This window comes from Vanellus vanellus, assembly GCF_965231255.1.
Source record: "Vanellus vanellus genome assembly, chromosome: 15".
Classification (NCBI taxonomy): Eukaryota; Metazoa; Chordata; class Aves; order Charadriiformes; family Charadriidae; genus Vanellus; species Vanellus vanellus.
In genome coordinates this window covers 12,926,594-12,949,102 of record NC_138920.1, presented here as the reverse complement: position 1 = coordinate 12,949,102, position 22,509 = coordinate 12,926,594, and the positions used below count along the sequence as shown (strand labels likewise).

Below are 22,509 nucleotides of genomic sequence, written 5' to 3'. Positions count from 1 at the left end.
AGCCCGCCTCGCCCTCTCGGGCTATTTGCATTCGGGTCGCCGCTCTGCCCCACACTCCCTCCTCAGGAACGGCCTCATCCCCAAATACACACACTGTGTGTATGTGTGTGTGTCGCCGAGGCTCCCCCCGCACCACGACCCCCGGCGTCGTTGCCATGGCAGCTCCTTCACTTCCGGCGCGCGGCCCATGCGTCGCGGCCCGATGACGCAGGCTGGGCCGAGCGCTTCCGGTTGCGCCGGGCGGGAGCGGGGCGGCCGCCACCATGGGCGCCGCCCGCGATGCGGAGCAGCAGCCGGGGCCGCCGGGCGAAGAGGGCCTGGGCGGCGCCGAGGAGCAGCTGGTCAGCACGGTGAGGCGGGGGGGCTGGGGGAGGGCAGCGGGTAGCGGGAGGGTCGCGGCTGACGCGTGTGTCCCGCAGAGCCCCTGGAACATCATGATCAAGCACCGGCAGGTACAGCGGCGCGGCCGGCGCTCTCAGATGACCACCAGGTACGGGGCGGACCGCAGGCTGGGCCGGAGGTACCGGGCCGGTGGGGAGCTGGGCAGGCGTGGCGGTGGGGGAGTCCGGGCCGGCCAGACCCGAGGGGGAAGCTTTCAAGCTTCCCACGGAGGGACAGGGCTGGACCAGACTAGGCACCAGACCGGAGAGGGAGGATCTGACTGGGGGACACCCCCCACACCTGACTCCTCCACCTTCAGCTTCACGGACCCCACTGTATCCATGGACCTGCTGCGAGCTGTCCTGCAGCCCAGCATCAATGAGGAAATCCGGGCCGTCTTCAACAAGTACATGAAGGTGAGAGCTGCAGGGACAGGCCCCGTCCCATTGTGGGCTGTGTAGAGAGAGCGCCGCTCTCAGCTGCCACAAAAGGCTGTCGCACCTGTCTCCTGGCTGCTGGGGGGTGGGTGCACCGTGGGAGCTGGGCCCATGTGCCTGCCCCGACGCTGCCTGGCAGCTCGGGTTCTAACCCTCTCCTGCCGCCTCCTCTCCAGTTTTTCCAGAAGGCAGCAATCAACGTGCGTGATAATGTTGGAGAGGAGGTGGACCCAGAGCAGCTTATCCAGGAGACGTGTCGGAGCTGCCTGGAGCAGGTGGGCACTAGTGAGGGGCTCTGCTCCCTCAGCAGAGCCTGGTGCCTGGCTGAGCAGAGCAGCACAGCTAGGACACGTCCCTCTTGATGGCTTTGCCATTAGCCGGGGGGGGGGGGGGGGGGGGGGGGGGCGGAATCCACAGCCCTTCTGTGGCTGCTGTGCTTGGCTTCATTCTCACTGGGAAGAGAAGAACACTCAGGGCCAGCCAGTTCATGCTGTTGCTTTCTACTACTGATGTCGGCACATGTCACATGGCTGGAGCTTCCACAGAGATCGGCTCCCTGGCGCCCACAGGAGACTCCTGGGGGGACGGGATTTTCTTCTATCACATCTTGCTTTTGTCCCAGTTGCCCAGACTTTATCACATTCAGATTGAGCTTTTGCATCTTGCCATCTGTGAAATCACTGCATGGCAGCACTGTGAAAGCAGAGCTGTTACAGGGCTTTCAGGCAGATTCATGACAGTGGGAGTTGCTGGCAGGTCCCTCTCTGGACCCAGAATCGGGTAACCCTTCTTTCTCTTCCTGCAGGCCAAACTGCTGTTCTGTGATGGCAAAAAGGTTGTTCCCAGGTTGCCCCATGAGCAGGCGGTACCAAAGGTAAAAGTTCTTATTGTTCCCAGAGGCTTGAGTGACTGGTAAGAGTTGGGAAGAGGAGGAGAAGGATTGGAATTGCTTTGTTCTCTGCCTCTTCTTGTTCGTCAGTGCACTGGCGAGGAGGCAAAGCTGGGGGATGTTAGGCTAAGAGAGAGCAGTACCTACAGGGCAACGAAAATCCCAGGTGCAATCACTGCTTGTTGGAGTTCGGTGCTTCTCACTGAGATGGGGTGAGGTTGGCATTTCCCTGCGCACTTGTGCTCTCCAACTCAAGTGCAGCAAAGGAGAAAGTGGACGGCTGGATGCGTGGGACCCTCCGCGCCTGGTGAGGAGAAGGGCCCTGCTCATTCCACTGCCATTTCTCTTCCAGCGTGCCCGACAGATGGATGAGGAGCTGAATCGTCGAGGGAGCCCCATTCCCAAAAAGGTAGGCGGGTTTTCCGCACAAGGGATTTTATGTTTTGGGAAGCCTGTTGCTCGTTCCTGGCCATTCCCACAGTACGAGACGTGCAAGTGCACTGGCAGCTTTTGGGGTGCCTCAGAGGTGCTTGCTCTTGTGCCAGCCAGCATTTCTGCTCATGACAAAAAGAGCAGCTTCCCTGGGAGGGGGTGGGTAACCAAGAGGGTTCTCTCTGCCTGCACAGCTGAGTCACTGAAGGATTTCTTCCATGCAGAGAAAGGGGCGGCCTCCAGGACAGAGCCTGTCAAACGATCGTGGGGTCTCAGGCATGGCTGCGTGAGTATGGGTTCTGAGCTAGAGCCCGTGTTCTGTGGGGGCAGGTGGGAAATGAGGGTCCCCAAATGAGGGAGTACAGAAACCCTGTGGTCTCTTTCCCCTCCTGCAGAAAGGAGAGGTGCAGGGGGAGTGCCAGAGGGTGGGCAGGAGGGATTTAGGTTGAGCTGTTCTCCCTGGGAGGCACAGACCTTCAAGGAAACGGTTTTAAACGGGCCTGAAGGGGTGAAAAGGTCCAGATGGACTATTCATAGTGGGCAGTGCAAGACACAGGTGGTGGTGAGGTCTTGGCAGCTGGGAAGAGGAGAACGTGGAGCAAAGATGAGGGTCTGGAACAAAGGCGGATCTGGAAGGGCTGGGGCTCAGTACCTGCTGCTGGTGCTGTGGTGGTGACTGCGCTGGTCCCGCAGGGATTCGTTCTTACTGCATTTTCCTTACCCCTCAGGTGGAAACTCAAAGTCTCTGAGCCCGTGAGAAGGGATGGACCAAAGGTATTGGCTGGCTGACACTGCTGGGCTCACCCTCTCCTCCCCTTTGCTTCTGCCAGCAGAGCCCTACTGCTGCAGGAGCAGAGCTCAGCGCTGATCTGTGCACTGCCCCGATGGGCCCCTGCAGTGCAGGAGAGAAGCAAGAAGAGGAGCGAAGTACCTGGAGGCCTTTGCTTGTCTCCCCCAGGCACTGTAGCACGTAGCTCTGTGGAGTGGTGCTGCTGTTAGACCTGGGGAGAGCAGTAGTAGCCAGGAGGATCCCACAAGTGTTTCCCATGAGGGAAACTGCTTAGATCAGCCCAGAGGGAATTTAACTTCCCTCCTCTGTGGAAGTGTGGAGGTCTGTGCCCAGCTTTCTCCCTCCCAGGCTGGGGGTGGTTCTGAGGTTCCCCGTCAGAGAGCTGAGGCTCGTGGAGCATGGGCCAGCACCAGCTTCATTTCTAATGTTGCCCCTTTTCCAATTGCTCTGTAGTGGGATCCATCCCGACTGACTGAAACCACAACCTTTGTGCTGGGATCTCGAGCAAACAAGTAAGGAATGGCCCTGTCGATGGAGGGTGGTGTCTCCAAGGCAGGAGCCCGTAAGACTCCTCCCGTCACTTCGCTTCTCTGCCTCGAAAGCAGTAGGAAGGGCTTGGGGAGGAGAGGAGGTGTCCCTGTACCACCGCGGCCGCCCTCCGCGCAGGTGTAACACCCCATCATGTTCCTCTTTCAGAGCTCTCGGGATGGGAGGAACAAGAGGGCGACTCTACATCAAGCATCCCCACCTCTTTAAGGTCAGATGCTGCAGCAGGACGCTTCCTCCTTCGGGGTTTGCTCAGAAACAGTTTCTGATGGCAGTCGGGAGTGTGTGCTTTGGCTCACTTGTTTTCTTCCTCCCCCACGCCCTTGTTTGTTGTCTTAGAGCACTTACGCACACAGTATGGCTAGCACCTGGAACATAAGTTAACGGCTTAGCTCAGCCTCTGAGGTGGTGGGTTTGCCTGGAGCCAGGGCTTGAGGTTGGAGAAACAGCAGGCGGAGCTGAGCCCCCCTCGCCCCCGGTGGGCAGTACCGTGGGGCGCAATGTGCTTGAGGGAGTGCTGGAGCGGGGCGCAGCGTCCCAGCAGGAGGGTGGTCAGAGCGGAAGGTCTGTTGCCTGTGTTCAGCTAGGTCCTTGCTGCTTTATTGCAGTATGCAGCCGACCCGCAAGATAAGCACTGGCTGGCAGAGCAGCAGCACATGAGGGCCACTGGGGGCAAGATGGTGAGTACGCCCGGGCTGGCGGCTCCTGCAGCCAGTGGGGACCGCGCAGAGACCCACCGCAGGGCTTAGGACGGGCGGAGGAGCAGCCAGCGGCCTGCTGCGGGAAAGGTGGCTTTGGCAGGAGGCTAGGCAGGGTGCACGGAGGCAGACGTTCTCCTGGGGCACCGCGGAGGTCCGTCCGCTGCCCCTTGGGATTCAGGCGCACGTTAAGGCGAGTAGCGCAGGCCAGGAGGCAACCCTGGCTCCCGTGGGGAGCAGCGGGTCTGCTCTGGCCAGGGATGGGGGATGCGGTGCTGCCCTTGCTGCCGCCAGAGTGGGTGCACGGCAGCCCTGAGCTGTGTCCCGTTGTGCTGCAGGCCTACCTCCTCATCGAAGAGGACATTCGGGATTTGGCTGCCAGTGATGATTACAGGTGAGGACCAGAGCAGAGGTGCTGTGTGTGCCTGGGGCTGCTGCCCTGGGGGGGGGGGGGGCTCTGTTGCGCCTGCCCTTGCTGCTCTGTGCCAGCTGGGGGGCTTGGTGCTGGGGTTTGGGGGCTCAGTGCTGGTTGGGGGTTGGTGCCAGGGGTTCGTGGTGGGTGCCAGCATTTTGGGCCCAGTGCTGCTTCAGGGTCCCTCTTGGGTGCAGGGGGTTTGGGCTTGGTTCTGCTTGGTGGTCCATGGTGGTACCAGGGGGTTTGGGTTTGGTGCTGCCTGGGGGTCTGTGGTGGGTGCCAGGGTGGGTGCTGGGGATTTGGGCTTGGTGCTGCTTGGGGTCCATGGTGGGTGCCAGGATCTGTGCTGGGGGTTTAAGCTCACTGCTGGCTGAGAGCCCGTGCTGGGTGCCGGGGTCCCGCTGTTTCACCCCACCTCTTCCCAGGGACTCAGTTGACCTGCGGCTGGAGGAGCTGAAGCCCTTCGTCCCGCCAGCATGGATGACGGAGAAGATGCAGAAGCACATGGAGACGCTTCGCCGTGGGGGGGATGCGCCGCTCCTAGAGGGTCCCCCTGAGCCCTGAGGCCCCCCCCCGGGCCCCCAATAAAGTCGCTTCGCACTCGCCTCCGCCGCCTCCTGGGGCTGGGGGGGGGGGGTGTCTGGCCCTTTAAGGGCTCACCGGGACCCGCGGCTCCGCCTCGCGGAGCAGCGGCCAATCGCGACGTTTCCGCCGCGGCGCCCAGCGGCCAATCAGCGAATCGCCGGCAGTTACCGTGGCAGCCGCATCCCAGGCGAGCGACGATTGGTCGGCTCGAACGGACCCGCGCGCTGACTGGAGGAGGCGCCGCACGTTGGAAACATTCAAACGGGGCGCGGGAGGCGGGGCGGGACCGGACGGGACGAGGCGGAGCCGCCGCACGGGAGAGAGATCTGAGCCGCACCGGGACCGGGCTGCCGCGCCGGAGAGCACCTGCACCGCCTTTTCGCACCGAGGAGCTCGGCTAGGAAAGCCCGGACCGCCTCTCGGTATCGGGAGAGCCCTATCCAGGTCCGGGCAGCGGCGGGAGGGAGGGAGCGGAGACCAGTGCGGCGCCGCCCGCGAGCGGGAGCCGCGTCCGGAGCTCGTGAACCGCCGGGTAGCGTCGCCTAGCGCCCTCGGGAGCCGCCATGGCCTCGCAGAACGCCGACCCCGCTGCAGTGTCTAGCGCGGCCGCCCTCAAAGCGGCTGAGGCGGGGGCAACGGCGGCCCGTGGCTCGGTGGGGAAGAGGTGAGCTAGGGCGGGGGCGGGGGCTGGGGGCTGCCCCGCCGGACCGGGTCGGTAACGTATGCTTCCCCCACAGGCTACAGCAGGAGCTGATGGCGCTCATGGTGAGTCGGGTCCGGGGCCTAGCGGGGGGGGGGGGGGGGGGGGGCGGGCAGGCAGTTCCCAGGGCCCAGCCGGAGTTGTCCCGGGCCGTCCTGACCCGCTGTCCCCGCAGATGTCCGGTGACAAAGGCATCTCCGCCTTCCCCGAGTCCGACAACCTCTTCAAGTGGATTGGGACCATCGACGGTGCCGCCGGCACGGTGAGCAGTCGGGACCCCGGGTCCACCGTGGTCCCCCCCGGGATGGAGGGCGGTCTCAATCCTCTCCTCCCACCCTCTTCCCCCTCCATCTGGCGTTCCTACTGCACCCTGGTTCCCCTGGGGCTCCCCGGCCCCCCCCGGGCTGTGGCCCCTGTTCCTGACTCCCGCCCCCAGGCCTACGAGGAGCTGCGGTACAAGCTGTCGCTGGAGTTCCCCAGTGGGTACCCCTACACGGCACCCACGGTGCGGTTCCTGACACCCTGCTACCACCCCAATGTCGACACCCAGGGCAACATCTGCCTCGATATCCTCAAGGACAAGTGGTCAGCCCTCTACGATGTCCGCACCATCCTGCTCTCCATCCAGAGCCTGCTGGCAGGTGAGTCCTACAGCCACACTACAGTGGGGTGCTGAGGTGGGGGGTGGTGGGTGTCTGTCCGTGTGTCTGTCCGCCCCCCCCCCGGGCAGCAGTGGGTGACAGGGCTTGGAGGTCCAAGCCACCCCACCCACTGATCCAGCCCTTGTCCCCAGAGCCAAACATTGAGAGCCCCCTGAACACACACGCCGCCGAGCTCTGGAAGAACCAAGCTGGTGAGTGCCTGGGGTGGAAGCCCCCACCTCGCTTCCTTCAGGGTGGGCAGTGGCACAGCCCCCTGACCCCACTGCCTGCCTGGTCCCATGGCTGCCCCAGGACCCTCAGCCCCATGTGTCCTCTCTCTCCTCAGCCTACAAGAAGTACGTGCGGGAGACGTACGCCAAGCAGGCCAAGAGCCAGGAAACCTGACCCACGCCGCCTCTCCCCATCATCCTTGGGTCTCTGCCCAGTCCCTCTCTGGCCGCTTCCCCCGGCTTTCTGTATCATAGGCTGTTTTTAAATTAATTTTGCAGTCCAAGCCACGGTTAATGTATAAATAAATGCATGTTTATAACTCTTCTGGGGGTTCTGTTGCAGCCTGGCACCCCATGAGTGCCTGGAGGCACCTTCTCTCAGCCCAGCCCTGGGTTCCTGCCGGCCCCTCTGCAAGCACGGGCAGGAAGGGAGGGACACTGACCCCCACGGGCTTTATTAACACTTAGGATGACAAGAGCTCATCCTGTTCCCTCCATCGAGTGGGGGCAGCCCCCCAGCATCGCCTGCCCAGGCAGGGGGCCGGGGGGGTACAAGCTGCTCCATGATGCCTGAACGGGCATGGGGGTTGCCAGCCGTGCCTCCTCCTCTCCTGCTCCCTGGTCAGAGGACCCTGCAGCAGTGCTCAGCATGAGGTTCCCCCCGAGCAGACCCAGCTGCGGGCGCTGTGGTGCCGATTGTCCCCGCTGGCTGTGTGGCCTCCACCGTCCACAGAGGGATGTTGGCTCTGCTCTCCATCTCTGCCAGCGTGGCCCTCACCTGTTCGATCTCCTCCTCCAGGCATGGGGTGGTCAGGGGCTGTGCAGGACACCCCCCTCGGCGGCTTCCCTTGTGGCTGGGCGGTCCCCGGCCCCCCAGTCCGGTGTGTAGTGGGGCTGTGCCACCCCCCTGCACGGAGAAGAGCTGGCAGAGGTGGTGGGCTCGGTGCAGGTCCTGCAGGAAGAGTTCCAGGGCGGAGAGGAAGAGTACCCACAGCCGTTCCAGCTCCCGCTGCTCCTCAGGGCTCACTGGTGCTTGCCTCAGCCCCACCAGCAGTGTGTGCCGGAGCCCTGTGGGATGGGGGACACTGAGCTGGGATGGCCCTGGAAAGCCTCCACCAGCCCTGATGTGGGTGCAGGGGGGGGGACCATGGCTGCTACCCTGGGCCCCCCTCTTCCCCACTGCGGCAGCCCCCTCCTCACCTGTGCTGAGCTCACGGGCTTCTGCGCTCCTCCTGCGCCGCTCCTCCCGCAGCCGGGGGCTGTCGGCACTGCCCCCGAGCTGCAGCACCAGCTGCCGGTGCCCAGCTGTGGCTTTGCAGAGTGCAGCCTGGGTGGCCGCACATGTCCCTGCTGCCCCCCCGTGTGCGACACGCATCTCTTCTCCCCAGTGCCATCGCACCCCATGGGAGCAGGGCAGGGCTGGGACCCTCCGCAGTGATCCCTGGCTCTCTGAGGGGCTCAGCTCCCCCGTGTCGCAGCGCTGCGCGTCAGGCATGCAACGGACTCCAAACCGTGTCCCTGTGTCCTGCTAGCTACACAGTGCTGGTCCCACTGTCCCAACATGGGCTGGGCACTCCCTGGTCCCCACCCACCCCAGTTTGGGGAGTATGCCCCCCCCTCTTGTTCCCCCCCAGCTGGAGAGGCTGCGCAGAGCTGCTGCGAGTGCCTGGGGGGGAACAGGTCCCCCGGGAGCAGTGATGCACTGTGGGCAGGCACAGAGGCTCCAGCATCGCCTTGACCCTGCAGGGAGGGGCTGCTGCTGCTCCCCCCCCCCCCCCTTATAGCTGGGTACTCCCCACCCTTCTGGGTGGGACAGAGGGGTCCTGGTGTGGGGCAGGTGGTGGTGGCTCCCCAGATCCCCTGTGGTCACACAGCCCTGCCCCAGAGCAGACAGAAACAGCCCCCCCAGGGCCCCTGGCTCCTGGAGCTTTGTTGCCCGCCAGGACCCCTTGGGACCGCGCTCCCTCGCCCGCTGGCGTGTGAACCGGCTGCTCCACATGGAAAGTCTGAGCTCAGTGTTGGCGCCCGCCCAGCAGCCCGTGGGAACCGCGGCCCCGTGCTGCCCCCGCGCCCCCCCAGCACAGCACCATGGCATGAGCCCAACCAGCACGAGGCACCCACACAGACACATACCCCCTCCCTGGGGAGCAGTGCGGGGGGCATGGTGCTGCAGCCCCCTCCCCACGCAAACCCGGTGGAGTTCTGCACCAACAGCTCAAGCCTTTCCCCTTTTATTGAGGCTCAGACCAAAACCACATGTGACAGGCTGGGGGAAAAGCTCGGCCACCAGGAGCGGGGTGAGATGGGGGCCCCGGCACAGGGGAGGGTCCCCGCTAGCACCGGCAGCCGGGGACCGGGTGCTGCAGAGCTGCTGCTCCTTGGGCAGTGGTGGAGCAGGGCTGGGCGCAGCAGCCGGCCCAAGGAATGTCTGGTCCCTTACTGCACACCCTCCATCATCTTCAGGAACTCTGCAAGAGAGCAGCACCCTCAGCCCGCGGCCATGCCCAGGGTGGGCAGCACAGGCACTTCACCAGGGCAGCCACCAGGTGAGGGCCGGGGCTGTGGCTCACCATCAAAGTCGATGCGGCCATCATTGTTCTTGTCCGAGTCCTTCATCATGTCTTCTATGTCCTCATCAGTGACAGGCTCCCCGGTGGCCCTCAGGATCTCGCCCAGCTCCTCAATGTCAATGAACCCATCCGCATTCCTGCAGGAGGGTGAGGGCAGGATGCGGCCCCACTCGCCCCTGTGAGCAGGACAGGCAGGCAGCGTCCCCCCACTCACCGGTCAAAGATGCGGAAGCAGTTGGCCAACTCCTCCTCAGATTTGCCCTTGGCGTCCTCTTTCATCTGGCGCACCATCATCACCAGGAACTCCTCAAAGTCGATGGTGCCGCTGCCTGCAGGGAGGAAGCCGAGCGCGGGTCAGGCTGCCTGCCTGCCCGCCACCCTGCCGCCTGCTGCCGAGGGCTGCTCACCGTCCTCATCCACCTCCTCTATGATGGCATCCAGCTCCTCCTTGGTGGGGTTCTGGCCCAGCATCCTCATCACCGTCCCCAACTCCTTAGTGCTGATATCGCCACCACCGTCCGCATCAAACATGTCGAAGGCAGCCTTGAACTCTGCGGGGAAGGGGGTCAGAGCCGGGAAGCGCACAGGACAGGGCCGCGACAGTGGGACAGAGCCTGCCCCTGCCCCTTGGCCAGGTCTGGTCCCTCTGCCCACTGTCCCCACGCTCACCCGCAATCATCTCCTCGCTGAGGAAGGCGCGGGCTTCAGCCTGCTGGTCCGTCTGCAAGGCAAGGGAGCGGGGTCACTGTGGCCACCCACATCATGCCTGGGAGTCCCTCAGGCAGCACAGACCCGGTGGCACAGGGGTGCGAGGAGAGCCCCTGCCCAGCTGGAAGATGATGCTGTGCCAGGCTGAGCCATGGCTCCTGGCAATCCCCGCAACTCCAGTGCCACTCGGGCACCTGCGAGGATGGTGGGCTGTGGGGAGTCGCCTGCTCGGGGCCCCCCACCAGCCGGGGGTGCTCCATGACGCAGGGGCCATGGTCTCTGTGTGCAGCCTTGGCATCCCAGGCACGCGGCGCTATTTTTGTGATCTCCTCAGCTCCCCTTATAGGGAGCAGTGGGGCCATGGCCACAGGCACCTGTCAGCCCCGATTGAGTTTCTCCTGGAGGCGCAGGCCATACGCAGAGCCGGTGGCGACGCCGTGTCGCATGACCCAGCGCTCGGCTTTCAGCCACTCTCTGCCACCGCCACCTCCATGCAGTCCTGAGCTCCAGCCGGGGCTGATCCAGCGTCCCCAGGCGCCCGCGCCCCTTGGACAGCCGCACAGTCCCCCCCAGGACACATCCTGCGGGGACCCTGCACCACCCAGACACCTCCCTGCCCTCACCCGACACGGTCAGCCCGGTCCCGGGGACTGTCTCCCCATCACCATCTGCAGAGATACCTTGGCAGCCCAGTTCCCCCAGGTGACTGCGGTTCCCCTGGGCTCATGCAGTGCCCAGCGCCTCCATCCCTGCCGCGTCTCGCCCTGCCACGCAGCTCATGACACGCAGCATGCAGCACATGGTACACGGCACACAGCAGCATGGGGGCTCTTACCATTGAAGCCATTTCTGCTGCTTCCCTCCCCCAGGGAGTCACCACCTCCTGCAGCAGAAGCCCCCAGAAGCTCCCTGGTGCCCCTGGCACCCCAATTTGTAGCGTCCCCGCCACCCGGTGTGCCCCCAGCTGCTGGCCCCCTGGCCCCGGCAGCCTATCAGCTCCCCGGTGGAAATCCAGCCCCGCTCATTGGCAAGGGGCGCATTTTACCTAATTTAGCCAAAGCGTTATTGGCCAAGAGCTGGGGATTAAACGTAGGTCTGAAGCCGGGATAGAAATTCAAGCCCTCTGGGGAGGGACACTGGAGCCTTGGCAGAAGGGCGGCTCTGCCCCCCCCCCCCCGCAGCACACCCCCCAGCCCAGGGCGGCTCAGCAAGGAGGGGGTTAAAAATAGCCCCAGAGCCACCAGCATCACCCAGATCAGGGGTCCAGGGCTTCCCCCACACTGAGCTGTCTGCCCCTGCGCCACAGGCACGGACCATCGCCCCCTCCCCTGCCAAACCCGCAGCCCTGCCTGGGGCAGGATCCCAGCACTGGGGTCCCCTGGTGCAGCGTCCCCTCCCTCACCCCCACAAGACCCCAGGGACTCCAGCTTCACCCTGCCACCTCCAGCCCCCTCCCTTCACCCCCATTTTTGGCTCGGGTGGGCCAGGGCAGATCTGCGTTGCAGCAGCCTGCCCCAGATGAGGAAGGGGCCCCCGGTGGGAAGCCCCTGAGCAGGCATAGAGCATCTTCCCCCCTGCAGCGTGGGGTCCCTGACACCATTGGCACCCAGCTCTCAGATCCGGAAAAGGCCCCGTCTTTTCGTGCTGTCGGGAGAGTGGGAAATCTGCCCAGGTGCCTCCTCGAAGGCTCTCCCCTCGCACACCGCAGCCCATGCCAGCCACCTTTGCCAGGGCCTGGCCAGGGCTAGTGGCTTTGGGGATGTGCTGGCCAAGTGGACCATGCCCTGCGGTGCTCCAAGGGGGTTGCACAGGGGGTTGGGCTGCAGTGGGGTTAGACTGGCAGCACCCTGTCCTGCAAGGTCCCAGCACCAGTGACATCCAGGAGGTTCCCTGCCTTCTGGATTTGCCGGAACCCCCATACACCGGTTGGGATTTGGGAAAGCCCAGCCACCCTGTGCATCCCACACTGCCCAGCAGCTAGGCGGAAAGGGGCTGGGGAGGCTTTGGGACCCCCAAGCACTGAGTGCAGAAGCGCCCACAGATCCATCTGCACCCAGGGGGAGCGCAGGGATCCGCATCCAAGCCCCGTCAGGGTGCAGGGTGCCGGAGCAGGGCGCAGCGGGCAAGCGGAGGCAGAGCGATGGCAGCAGCTGGGCTTGTTCCTCGATATTAATAGACATTCCCAAGAAAGCGGCGAGGAGGGAGCGGGCACGGTGCTAAATAAGGCAGGGCGAGTACCGGGGGTGCAGCCCAACTGCACGGGGCGCGTGGCGAGGCCAACCGGGGCAAGGGCAGCGGGGTGTCAGGGCAGCCCAGGGGACGTCCCACAGGGATTGGGAGCCTGGGTGCAGGGTACCAGGATATCAGCGTACCAGCATATGGGGGAACTGGGGTATCAGGACCGTGGGACCCCACAGTGCCAGGCGCCGGGGTGAGGGGCTCCTGTGGCCCCAAGGCGGGGGGACCCGGGGGACTGCCAGGACAGCCCCGGGGGCTGGCAGCGGAAGGCAGGGGCGGCGGGGCAGACCTGCCCTGAGCCGTGCCGGGCTGTGCCAGGCAGCGCCGGGCCGTGCCGATCCCGGTGGTGCCGTCCCCGCCGCCGCGATCCGGGTTCCCGGCGGAGGCGGAGCCGCGCAGGGAGGATCCCGGGACGAGCCGCGGCCGAGGAGCAGCCATCGCTCGGGCACCGCCCGGCTCGGCACGGCTCCGGCGAGCACGGTACGCGACCGGGGCGGCACCGCCCGCAGCGGGGACGCGGCTGCACCGGGCCGGGGCGGGGGCGGGGGCGACACGGACCGGGGCTGCACTGGAGGGGTTGCCCCGAGGCCGGGGTGTCCCGCGGACGGGCTGTCCCGCGGACGGGCTGTCCCAGCCCAGGCCCGCGCAGTGCCCTTGCCTGCCGGTGCTGCGCAGGTTTGCGGGGGGCAGCCCAGTGCGGCAGCGTTGGGCAGCCCCTGTCCCCCTGCCTGTCCTGCCATGTTGGGGTAACTGGGCCTGACACCCCCCCCCCCCTTCCTTTGGCAGCTGGGCTGGACGGGATGGCCGCCCGCATCCTGCACCGCCTGCGGCACGCGCTGGCCGGCGAAGGCAGCCGGGAGGAGCGGGCACAGGGTGGCTCTGAGGCCGAGGACTTCCCAGAGAGCTCGGAGCTGGAGGACGACACGGAGGGGCTGTCGACACGCCTCAGCGGCACCCTGAGCTTCACCAGCCACGAGGAGGAGGAGGACGAGGAGAACGAGGAGGAGGACGGTGCTGGAGAAGAGCTGGGGGAGCCGCCGCAGCTCACAGGGGCGGGAGCAGGTGCAGAGGACGGAGGCAGGTGCTGGGGACAATGTGCTGGGGGGGGCCGGGGCAGTAGCACCCTGGGGGGACCCAAGCAATGGTGGGGGCCAGCGACCTGGAGACATCGGGGCGCTGGGAGAGCCCCGTCCTTGCGGCAGGTGGGCTGACACCCCTCTCCTGGTGCAGAGTGGGGCCCTGCGGCGGAGCGCCCCGGCGGCAGCCTGCTGACCCGGCAGCTGCAGGAGCTGTGGAGGAAGTCGCGGGGCAGCCTGGCACCGCAGCGGCTGCTCTTCGAGGTCACCAGCGCCAGCGTGGTCAGCGAACGCTCCTCCAAGTACGTGGTGAGTGAGCCCGGTGGGGCTGGGCAGGCGCAAGAGGTGCAGGGGTGGTTGCGGGTCCTGCTCTCTCCCGGGGTAGGTGTCCCACCGGGCTGGTGCTTATTTCTCTCTGTCTTTCCCCGTGCTGCTCGGATGGTGCTGGCGGCTCAGATGAGCCTCAGGTAACTATCGCTGATGGGTGCTGTGGCTGCGGCAGCCCAGCCTGCTCCCTCCTGCCTGGGCAAACCCCCCACAGCCCCTCCGCAGCCGTGCGCCCGGCTCTGCCCGGTCCCGCGGGAGCAGTGTGCCTGTGACAGCGCTGTGACACCTGGCTCCCCCCACAGCTCTACACCATCTACCTGATCCGCTCCAGCCGGTTCGACAAGGCCCCTGCCGCCATCACCCGGCGCTACTCGGACTTCGAGCGGCTGAACCGCCGCCTGCGCTGCCGCTTTGGCTGCGACATGGCCGGCATCGCCTTCCCCAGGAAGAGGCTGCGCCGGAATTTCACTGCCGAGACCATTGCTAAGCGAAGCCGAGCCTTCGAGCAGTTCCTGTCCCACCTGCACTCCATCGCTGAGATCCGCCGTTCCCCTGAGTTCCTTGAGTTCTTCTTCCTGCAGGACCTGCGAGTTGCGCAGCGCCTGACCTGCACTGGCATGTACCGCGAGGCCCTGGCCACCTGGGCCAATGCCTACCGGCTGCAGGACCGGCTGGGAGTCTGCAGCTCCGGCCGCTTCCTCCTGACACTGGCCGGGCTGGCTGTCTGCCACCAAGAGCTGGACGAGCTCAGCGAGGCCCACGGCTGCTGCGAGCAGGCACTGCAGTTGCTGGAAGCCCAAGGCAGCCACCCGCTGCTGGGGCCCTTCCTGCAGGCCCACATCCACCTGGCCTGGAAGGTGGGCAAGGACAAGCGGCGCTCGGAGGCCCGGCTGCAGGACCTGCGGGAGGCTGGGCCCCCCCTGCAGCAGCAGCCCACCCTGAAGGAGTGCCTGATCAAGGAGCCTCTGGAGTGAGCATCCCACCGCCGGCACCCGTGCTGGCAGAATGGCAGGGGGCTGCATGGGGCTCATGCCCTGGGCGGCTGGGAGCAGCGAGGGCAATGCCACGGGTGTGGATGGGGCAGGGAGGCAGCGCTGCGCTCCCGTGGGCAGTGCGGCCCACGCCCGGGAGCTGCCTTGAAAATGCACTTTCTCTGTGGTTAGTCTGTCCTGCGGGGCCGTGTGTTCGCAGGTGCTCACCACCCACACTGCTGGGAGCCAGCTCCCCCGCTGCAGGGGGGTTTCTGGAGTGGATGGGACTTTAGCTGGGACATACTGGCACTGCGTAAGGGAATGGGAAGGCTTCTGGCAGGGTCCGGAGCTCTTGCCAGGAACTTTCCATACAACTTATATAATAAAAAGGACTTTATTTAATAAAGTCTTGGTAAGAAGAAGAGCAGGGCGCCTGCTGTGTCTGTTCAGCTTCACTTCCCTCAGGGCACCATCAGCAGGAAGCCTCAAGCCTCCCACCCTGAGGTTGGAGCTGCCTTGTTCCCTTCCCTCGGCTCCCAGGGGCTGGGTCCCCTCGCGAGCCTGGCCCTGGGAACAGACAGAGGGTGAGCAGAAGCAGCGACTGACAAGCGCCGGGGCATGAAGAGGGCAAGAGAAGTGAGAAGGGGAAGCCACATGTGCCATAGTAGCACTTTCCCCTCCTGCGACCCAGCCTGCTTGCAGGGGCAGAGCTGGCTCCCAGTGCTGCTGCCCTTCCCCTGCCAGGAGAGGCTTCCTCAGGTGAGCACAATCACGGGGGCCAAGAGGACAAACTCCAGGGGACAGAGCCCAGCTGTTCACCGGACAGCTTTATTTAAGGCAGGTGAAGGGTGACGGATTGTCGTGTGCAGTTACATGCTGTGCAGCTGGTACTCAGTCACAGTGGATGCATCTGCGGGTCCCCATCCCTGCAGTGCTGGATCCAGTCTGGTCTCCTTTGAGGCTCCTTCCCACTGCTGCCCAGGGTCCCACCTTGCCCACATCCGTTTTGGTCCTGGGGTCCCTCATTGGCATGCCTCTGCCCCACGGAGGTTCCTCTGCTAGAGCTTGCTCTGGGCTGGCGTTTGCTCCACTCTGATGACTCCTTCCTGCGCACAGGTGACAGCCAGGACCCCGTCCCTGCGCCACAGCCGTCCCTGCACCAGTCCCCGGCACCCACCTGCAGAAAGGGCCTGTCAGACTGTGGCCCACCACCCACCAGGATGGGCAGGGCTGGTCTTTGCCACGCAGGTCCCCAGGAAACAAGGTGAGGACTCACCAGCCCAGGGGCTCTCGCACTCATACAGCATCCAGTGGTCTGCTCGGAAGGGTGCATGGAACCACATGGAATGGTCGAGAGACACCATGAACTTGATGCGGTACTGCCGATGCGGGAGCAGGGCCGTGCCAAGGAAGGCGTAGTCGGAGATGTAGGCGGCCACACAGCAGTGCACCTTCATGTCAGTCTCTCCTGCAAAGCAACTGGCACTGCTGGGGGTGGCCGTGGGACAAGCCTGGGCAGGTAGCGTGAGGCAAAGCCCCAGGAGCTCTGCTTCCCCAAGGGCCAGCTGCTGGCCAAGCAGAGCTGAGATGCTCTTTCAGACCCGCTCCCCTTGCCGTGCACCCTGGGGAAAGCCAGCCATGGCTGAGTACAGCACATGGGCATTGATTCATGCTCTGGCACCCACACCTGTATTTCAGCCTTGAAATCCTCAGGCTCCTCCACAGGCTTGGGGCACAGACAGCCTCTGAACCACAACCCTCTTGGCCCACTCTGTCGCAAGTGTGCTCTAACAGCGTAAGCTTGAGCCCGAGCCCTCAGCTCACGAGGCAGCTGGACCACCCTCCTGGTGGGACCCACCTATGTAGCCTCGTGCTCGCACCCAGAAGAGCTGCTTTGGCTCCTGCGGCTCTGAGCAGAATATATCTGGCGGGTTCACAGGTTTGATATCAATCGGCACATCTTCAGCTTGAATCTTGTTGAGATGCTTTCTGTATCTCTCCGCCAAGTTAGGATTCCTGTAGACCAACACAGAGAAGAAAGGTTAATGCCAGGCAGGCCAGAGGCACATTCTGCTGGCAGTGGCTTCAGCCGCCTTCAGCCCAGGGACCCAGGGCCACACAAAAAGGCAGGACGGGCACGGCTCCTGCCTGTTCCCTCTCATGTGTATTTGAGAACTCCTCAGGCAGTCACCCCAACCCCTGCATCTCCCTAAGCCCCGGCTGCAGAGAAGGGTATCCTTGGCATCCCCCTTCCACCCTACTCACTGCAAGAACTTCTGGATGAGCTCCTCTTGTGTCAGCAGCTCCTCGGGGGGTGGCACAGCAGGCATGGTAAACTGGTGCTGCACTGGGCTCCCCTGGGAGAGCTGGAAGGAGGCCTGGCAGGTGAAGATCGGCTTTCCATGCTGGATGGCCTTTACAGAACGAACAGAGAAGCTCTTCCCTGTACGGGTCCGCTCCACCTCATACAGCACCGGCACCTTGGGGTCCCCTAGGACAAACAAGGGGCGTTGTGCCATTGGGCCACCACGCACCACAGAGGGAACCTGACATACACAGGCCGAGCAGTGGGGCCAGGCAGGCTCAGCCTGCTGTGCCCTGAGCTGGCAGTGCCACCCACACTCTCTCTGTGCTGTGCTGGAGCTGGGATGGTGGCACTTGCTCAATCCTGTGGGCCTCAGCTCTGGCTTCCCCAGCCGCTGGATTCACCGCCTGGCCCCAGTCCCGCCATAAGCCCCAGCCTCCCCGACCCCCTGCACCCTGTCCCCCACCCCACCTCCGTCTCTCAGCCCCGGACACCCCCCGACCCTGGGATCAGCAGCCCAGCGCTCCCCTGGGTCCCTGACCTGCGCCTCCCACCCCGTCTCCCCAGCCACCGGGGCTCACCGCCTCGGCCCCTCTTCCCGCAGCCCGGTTCCCGCCGGGCCCGGCCCACCTGCCCGCACGAAGTAGCAGTGCAGCGAGTGGACCTGTTCGTCGCGGCTAACGGCGCGGGCGGCCGCCACCAGGGCCTGGCCCACGATTTGCCCGCCGAAGAGGCGCTGCGTAGCGGGTACCCAGTGGTGCCGTCCCCTGCGGGGAAGAAGGCGGCGGCAGTGAGAGTGGCGGTGGCTGGGAGGGCGACCTGGTTCCGGCGGCCCGGCGCTCCCGCGCACCTGAAGAGGTCGAGCTCCAGCCGCTCCAGGTTCAGCACGCTGGTGATCAGCACGCTCCGCAGGTCCCCGGGCGGCGGCCGCCCCGCCACGGGCCCCGGCCCTGCGCCAGCCCCCTTGCCGTCGCCCGGTGCTGCCATCTCCTCAGCGTCCTCCAAACCGGCGCCACTGACAATGGCAACATCCGGCAGCCCCGCGGAGTGGGAAGTACCGCCCACCCTCGGGGTGGGCACACCGCCAATTGATTGGGCTGTTCAGAAGTCAGTCAGACTGTGGTGGCGGAACGCTCTGGACTGATTGGTTGGATTCCTGCCAATCCGTAGAGGGTGCCTCTGGTTGGCTATATTTCAGGGTGTGGGCGGTGTCCCAGCTGTTTTAATACAGGTGGCGGGGGGCGTGTGGAATTTTTTGGGGGAGTGGAGGCCTCGGGACCGGGACCGGACCGGACCGTGGTGGTGGGGGTCCCGGGCCTCGGCGCCTGCCATGGAGCTTGGGGACAGCTTCAGGAGCTACGAGGACTTCAGGGAGCGCTTCCGCGCCTACAAGCTGGCGCAGGGGTGCCGCTACGGCCTGCGGAGCTGCGTCTCCGTCCGCTGCTACAACCGGCAGCACGGCACCGCCGTCCGCGAGGATGTCATGTAAGGTTGCTCCGCCGCCGCGGCCCCCCCTCCGGCGCGCGGCCCTGCCCCGCCAGGCAGAGCTGGCTCGGTGCCTCGCGGCAGCAGTTCCTGAGGCAGCACCGTGCGCCCAGCGCGGTTCTTCGGGGGGGGGGGGGGGTGCCGGGGGGTGCCGGTGCTCCCGGAGGAGGCCCCAGGCGGGCTCGGGGAAGTGGCACAGGCGGGAGCATGCTGCCGGCAGCGGACCGGGCCGCAGACAGAGCTGTCAGACAACTCTCAAACCCCAAACCAGCGTTCTTCTGCAGGCTGCAAGCTGTGAACATCATGAGGTTCAACAAGGCCAAGTGCAAGGTCCTGCACCTGAGTCAGGGCAACCTTCGGTATCAATGCAGGCTTGGGGATGAAGGGATGGAGAGCAGCCCTGGGTACCTGGGGGTACTGGTGGACGGAAAGCTGGACGTGAGCTGACAATGTGTGCTTGCAGCCCAAAAGACCAACTGCATCATGGGCTGCATCAAAAGCAGCGTGGCCAGCAGGTTGAGAGAGGTGATGCTGCCCCTCTACTCTGCTCTGGTGAGACCTCACCTGGAGTACCTCATCCAGCTGTGGGGCCCTTGGCACAGGAGACATGGACCTGTTGGAGTGGGTCCAGAGGAGGCCACAAAGATGACTAGAGGGTTAGAGGGCTGGAGCACCTCTGCTGTGAGGACAGGCTGAGAGGGTTGGGGTTGTTCAGCCTGGAGAAGAGAAGGCTCCAGGGAGACCTTATTGCAGCCTTTTAGTATTTAATGGGGGCCTACAGGAAAAATGGAGACAAACTTTTAAGTAGGGCCTGTTGCAATAGGACAAGGGGTAACAGTTTTAAACTGAAAGAGGGCAGAGGAAGACATTTTTTACAATGAGGGTGGTGAAACACTGGCCCAGGCTGCTCAGAGAGGTGGTAGATGCCCCATCCCTGGAAACACTCAAGGTCAGGTTGGATGGGGCTCTCAGCAACCTGATCTAGTTGAAGATGTTCCTGCTTATGGCAGGGGTGTTGGACTAGATGACCTTTAAATGTCCCTTCCAACCCAAACCGTTCTATGATTCTATAAGCTCTTGTCTGTACCTGTTTGAATACTTTTATAACCAGGTTATTTGTGACTTCAAAATGATCGATCCTGATAGTGTAATACACCTGCAGAGAGTACTACTGTTGGTTAAGTCATGCACTTGCCAGTTTTCATAGTCTCAACTGTTCTTATATTACTCTTGCCTCCCCCCTCACTGCCTAGCTGTGTTCGAGCCCTCTCACTGCCCCCCTGTTCCCTTGCTAGCACTCTGCTGTCCTGTGTCTGCTGCTTAGCTCTGTTGTAATCTGCCTTTCAGTTCAACAGTTCTCTCTGCCTCTTGTAGCAAAACCTGTAGCTTTGATCTTTGAAATTACTGGCAAACTATAGCTATTGCTTTTTTCCACTCAAGTAGCGGGACACTAAATATTGGCAACTGTTAGCATTCTCTAGCTGCCTTTACCTCACTGCAATGGAAAGGTGTTGTCATGTTTCCCTCTTGCTGTATTCGATTCCACAGTCTTTGCTTATCTGAACAGGTCTAGTGATGTCGTGACGCTGTTTTGTTTCCATCCAAGTTGGTGGATCTGCTCATGTGTGCAAAGGCTGCAAGGTCATTCTCCAGTTACACAACTGCTCCCCTTACCTTCTTAAAATATAATTTAATCTCATGCCTTGAAGCCTTTCTTGCTGTGTTCTAGCTTGCTCCTCCAGATGCAGAGGAGTTCCAGAAATGTCACGTGCTTTAAGAGAGTAAAACACACAGGTATCAAATTTTTGTTGATGGCTTTGCTGTTTCTGGAGAGCAGAAATAGAGGCACTGTTGGGAACAAGAGCTGGGGCTGCTTTGTAGTGTCTGGTTGTGGCTGTTGTAACTCCCAATGCATTAGTTTCTCTTGTGTTTGAGCATTCTTACCCCAGGCTTTGCTGAGTAGAAAGCCAGCCTGCATGTCTGATGGGCATATGTGGTTTTGTTTGTGCTCACTAATTGAATATAGAGTTGGCATGCAAGAAAAGTCAAAACTAAATGCTGTCAGCCTACACCACCATTTCTTCCCTCATTAATGCTTTCTCAACTCTTTCAGGTTCATGCAGGTGAAGTTTGGTTGTGCCAGGACCCAAAAATACAGCAAAAAGAGAAACCAGCAGCCCAGCTTGTGTCCGGCTTACTTTGTGTTGCAGTATAAGGAGGACATAGACCAGCTTGTGATCAGTGAACTGGACAGCAACCATGTCCACGCGGACCCAGTGTTTTCCCTGACCAGAGCTACTGCTGCAACAGCAAGCACCACAGCATGCGATGGCCCCGCAACAAAACTGTGTAAGCAGCAGCAGGCGGGTGGGACTGACAGCGGTGCTGTGCTGGATGAGGACTCTCACATGGTCGTGGGACAACCAGTGGATGGGATGTCTGCTCCATACAAGGCTCCCACACTCCCTGAGGCAGTGAAGGAAAATGCCTCAGCCTCGGCACTTGTCAGGATTGCTGAGGTCATGAAAGCCTTCCTCAGGGTGGACAGGGGCTCATTGGCCTCAATTAGTGCAGACAGCAACCACGGCCTGGACAGACTCAGCTTCCAGACCAGTAAGATGAAGAGCTTGTTTATGCAGTTCCCTGAGACCCTTCTGCTGCACAAGGTGCTGAGCGAGGGGGGACATGTTCTCTATGCTTTCATTGTAGAGAGTAAGGAGCGAGTGGGGAAAGTGGTGCACTTGGCACTGCTGAAGGATGACACGGGACACAGTGTCAGGAACATGATGACCGTCTTCAAGGAGTTCAACCCTGAGTGGCAAAAGGTCCAGACTGTTTTTGTGGATGTGTCCTTCTTTCACAAAGCCATCCTCCATGAGCTCTTTCCGTCTGCTCAGGTGCTCCTTTCTATCTATCACACAGTCCGACTGCTCGAGAAGAATGTGAAGGAAGCGGAAATCTCCTCTTCCTTCAAGCAGAACTTGATGCTGGCCTTGCAGAAGGCTGTGTTTGCCACTTCGGCTGCAAGCCTGGATGCCCTGTCCCAGCTGATAAAGCACGTGGTCAGCCAGGAGCTGTATGACTACCTGCGAGCCAACTGGTTTTCCTGTGAGCAGCTGTGGTGCATGCACACAGGGAAAGGTCCGCACTCCTGCGGCATGCACATGGACAGCCTGGACCTCATCACGCACCGAATATCCAGTCTCTTTGTCCAGCAGCCATCCTTGGAGGCGAGTGTTCTTCGTTTTATGGCGTGTGCAGACTGCCTGGATTCCAGAGGCTTGGAAAGCATGAACTGGGATTTCTCGAGCACCAAGGATGGTCAGAGCAGCCTCTGGGAGAAGCCTGACGCGTGCTCTGGTGCTGCAGCAGACCCAGGCCCCGTTTCTGTCTCCCCAACTCTTGCTGAGCCCACTGTCCAGGCTGCTGCGGTGGAGATGGGCTGCATGCTGGCCACGCTCCGGGATAACTGCACGGACCTGTGCTTCTGGCTGTGCCTGAAGGAGTGGGAGGTGGTGCAGATGTCCACCCAGCTGCTCAGCCCTGCACCAGGTAGCCTCACCGTTCGGTTGCTGGAAAACATGCACTGGGTGAGCCGGGACTGCCGGAGCTGCACTTGCTGCTTCCACCGCCGCTACCGGCTCCCCTGCAGGCATGTCCTGGCTGTGCTGCAGGCGTACAGGCGGTGTGTGGAGGAAGACATGGTGTGCAGGCGCTGGCAGAAGAGGTACCAGCAGCTCCTGGTGCCTGGTGCCAGCCTCCCGGGCCACGATGGGGGCTTGGTGGGCAGCCAGCCAGAGGGCAGAGGTGAGAAAATCCGGTCCCTGAGCCTCGAGCTGGCCAACCTGCTGATGCAGTGCCAGGGGGAGGAGCTGGAGGAGCGCAGCTCCGCGCTGGCAGCGATCCTGACTGCCTGGGATCGGTCATCAGGGAAAGCGACAGAGAAGGAGCCGGTGTCCCCCCACTGCTCCGGGTAACGGCGGCACCGAGGAGATGTGTGATAGTGGAGGGGAGCTCCCGGCGGTCCCCGGTCCTCTGCGCTGTACAGTGGCTGCTCCGGCAGCGATCAGCCGGTACCAGCTGCC

At 63.1% G+C, this 22,509-nt stretch overlaps 7 protein-coding genes across 10 annotated transcripts; 4 read left to right on the top strand and 3 right to left on the bottom strand.

Annotated features, from left to right (window-relative positions):
- The first annotated feature begins 233 nt into the window (after positions 1–233).
- DNTTIP1 (deoxynucleotidyltransferase terminal interacting protein 1) lies at positions 234–5,190 on the top strand. Of its 3 annotated transcripts, none has more exons than XM_082491219.1 (13): positions 234–350; positions 420–490; positions 701–797; positions 995–1,093; positions 1,624–1,692; positions 2,060–2,116; positions 2,364–2,425; positions 2,868–2,913; positions 3,383–3,441; positions 3,626–3,686; positions 4,084–4,155; positions 4,512–4,567; positions 5,014–5,190. In XM_082491219.1, the coding sequence occupies exons 1-13, from the start codon at positions 264–266 to the stop codon at positions 5,150–5,152; spliced, it is 975 nt and encodes a 324-aa protein (XP_082347345.1). In that variant the 5' UTR covers positions 234–263; the 3' UTR covers positions 5,153–5,190. The 3 variants fall into 3 exon arrangements, with proteins under 3 accessions (XP_082347345.1, XP_082347347.1, XP_082347346.1); XM_082491220.1 differs by having other exon boundaries at positions 250–341; XM_082491221.1 differs by lacking the exon at positions 4,084–4,155.
- Positions 5,191–5,476: 286 nt separating this feature from the next.
- UBE2C (ubiquitin conjugating enzyme E2 C) lies at positions 5,477–6,997 on the top strand. The gene is made up of 6 exons (XM_082491369.1): positions 5,477–5,837; positions 5,911–5,938; positions 6,049–6,135; positions 6,310–6,514; positions 6,667–6,726; positions 6,861–6,997. The coding sequence occupies exons 1-6, from the start codon at positions 5,737–5,739 to the stop codon at positions 6,917–6,919; spliced, it is 540 nt and encodes a 179-aa protein (XP_082347495.1). The 5' UTR covers positions 5,477–5,736; the 3' UTR covers positions 6,920–6,997.
- A 38-nt stretch (positions 6,998–7,035) lies between these two features.
- Positions 7,036–8,282, bottom strand: LOC309678358 (regulator of G-protein signaling 9-binding protein-like). Its single transcript, XM_082491368.1, is given in 3 exon segments — positions 7,036–7,812; positions 7,945–8,101; positions 8,103–8,282. Coding segments are annotated over 3 exon segments (639 nt in total). The 5' UTR covers positions 8,139–8,282; the 3' UTR covers positions 7,036–7,366.
- A 677-nt stretch (positions 8,283–8,959) lies between these two features.
- TNNC2 (troponin C2, fast skeletal type) lies at positions 8,960–10,964 on the bottom strand. The gene is made up of 6 exons (XM_082491370.1): positions 10,858–10,964; positions 9,984–10,035; positions 9,722–9,865; positions 9,529–9,643; positions 9,315–9,451; positions 8,960–9,212 (listed from the first exon to the last, which is right to left on the bottom strand). The coding sequence occupies exons 1-6, from the start codon at positions 10,867–10,869 to the stop codon at positions 9,181–9,183; spliced, it is 492 nt and encodes a 163-aa protein (XP_082347496.1). The 5' UTR covers positions 10,870–10,964; the 3' UTR covers positions 8,960–9,180.
- Positions 10,965–12,325: 1,361 nt separating this feature from the next.
- Positions 12,326–14,637, top strand: SNX21 (sorting nexin family member 21; the record flags this gene model as incomplete). Its single annotated transcript, XM_082491102.1, has 4 exons — positions 12,326–12,740; positions 13,047–13,337; positions 13,491–13,645; positions 13,966–14,637. Exons 2-4 carry the CDS (start codon positions 13,061–13,063, stop codon positions 14,635–14,637), a joined length of 1,104 nt encoding a protein of 367 aa, XP_082347228.1. The 5' UTR covers positions 12,326–12,740; positions 13,047–13,060.
- A 1,042-nt stretch (positions 14,638–15,679) lies between these two features.
- Positions 15,680–17,926, bottom strand: ACOT8 (acyl-CoA thioesterase 8; the record flags this gene model as incomplete). The annotated part of the gene is made up of 6 exons (XM_082491103.1): positions 15,680–15,811; positions 15,911–16,102; positions 16,493–16,650; positions 16,900–17,125; positions 17,570–17,706; positions 17,790–17,926. 6 exons carry the CDS (start codon positions 17,924–17,926, stop codon positions 15,693–15,695), a joined length of 969 nt encoding a protein of 322 aa, XP_082347229.1. The 3' UTR covers positions 15,680–15,692.
- A 269-nt stretch (positions 17,927–18,195) lies between these two features.
- Positions 18,196–22,417, top strand: ZSWIM3 (zinc finger SWIM-type containing 3). Of its 2 annotated transcripts, none has more exons than XM_082491176.1 (2): positions 18,196–18,424; positions 20,538–22,417. In XM_082491176.1, exons 1-2 carry the CDS (start codon positions 18,270–18,272, stop codon positions 22,399–22,401), a joined length of 2,019 nt encoding a protein of 672 aa, XP_082347302.1. In that variant the 5' UTR covers positions 18,196–18,269; the 3' UTR covers positions 22,402–22,417. The 2 variants fall into 2 exon arrangements, with proteins under 2 accessions (XP_082347302.1, XP_082347303.1); XM_082491177.1 differs by lacking the exon at positions 18,196–18,424 and adding an exon at positions 19,728–20,218.
- Positions 22,418–22,509: the final 92 nt, after the last annotated feature.

What these genes read in the sequence shown, in the direction of transcription:
- DNTTIP1 (XM_082491219.1), top strand. Translation starts at nt 264, where the DNA reads ATGGGCGCCGCCCGCGATGCGGAGCAGCAGCCGGGGCCGCCGGGCGAA. An exon ending in GTCGGAGCTGCCTGGAGCAG is followed by an intron (nt 1,094 to 1,623) that starts GTGGGCACTAGT and finishes CTCTTCCTGCAG; the next exon opens with GCCAAACTGCTGTTCTGTGA. An exon ending in GGGGTCTCAGGCATGGCTGC is followed by an intron (nt 2,426 to 2,867) that starts GTGAGTATGGGT and finishes CTTACCCCTCAG; the next exon opens with GTGGAAACTCAAAGTCTCTG.
- UBE2C (XM_082491369.1), top strand. Translation starts at nt 5,737, where the DNA reads ATGGCCTCGCAGAACGCCGACCCCGCTGCAGTGTCTAGCGCGGCCGCC. An exon ending in CGTGGCTCGGTGGGGAAGAG is followed by an intron (nt 5,838 to 5,910) that starts GTGAGCTAGGGC and finishes CTTCCCCCACAG; the next exon opens with GCTACAGCAGGAGCTGATGG. An exon ending in CATCCAGAGCCTGCTGGCAG is followed by an intron (nt 6,515 to 6,666) that starts GTGAGTCCTACA and finishes CCTTGTCCCCAG; the next exon opens with AGCCAAACATTGAGAGCCCC.
- TNNC2 (XM_082491370.1), bottom strand. An exon ending in TGCTTCCGCATCTTTGACCG is followed by an intron (nt 9,452 to 9,528) that starts GTGAGTGGGGGG and finishes ACCCTCCTGCAG; the next exon opens with GAATGCGGATGGGTTCATTG. An exon ending in TGGCCGCATCGACTTTGATG is followed by an intron (nt 9,213 to 9,314) that starts GTGAGCCACAGC and finishes GCTCTCTTGCAG; the next exon opens with AGTTCCTGAAGATGATGGAG.
- ZSWIM3 (XM_082491176.1), top strand. Translation starts at nt 18,270, where the DNA reads ATGGAGCTTGGGGACAGCTTCAGGAGCTACGAGGACTTCAGGGAGCGC. An exon ending in GCCGTCCGCGAGGATGTCAT is followed by an intron (nt 18,425 to 20,537) that starts GTAAGGTTGCTC and finishes CAACTCTTTCAG; the next exon opens with GTTCATGCAGGTGAAGTTTG.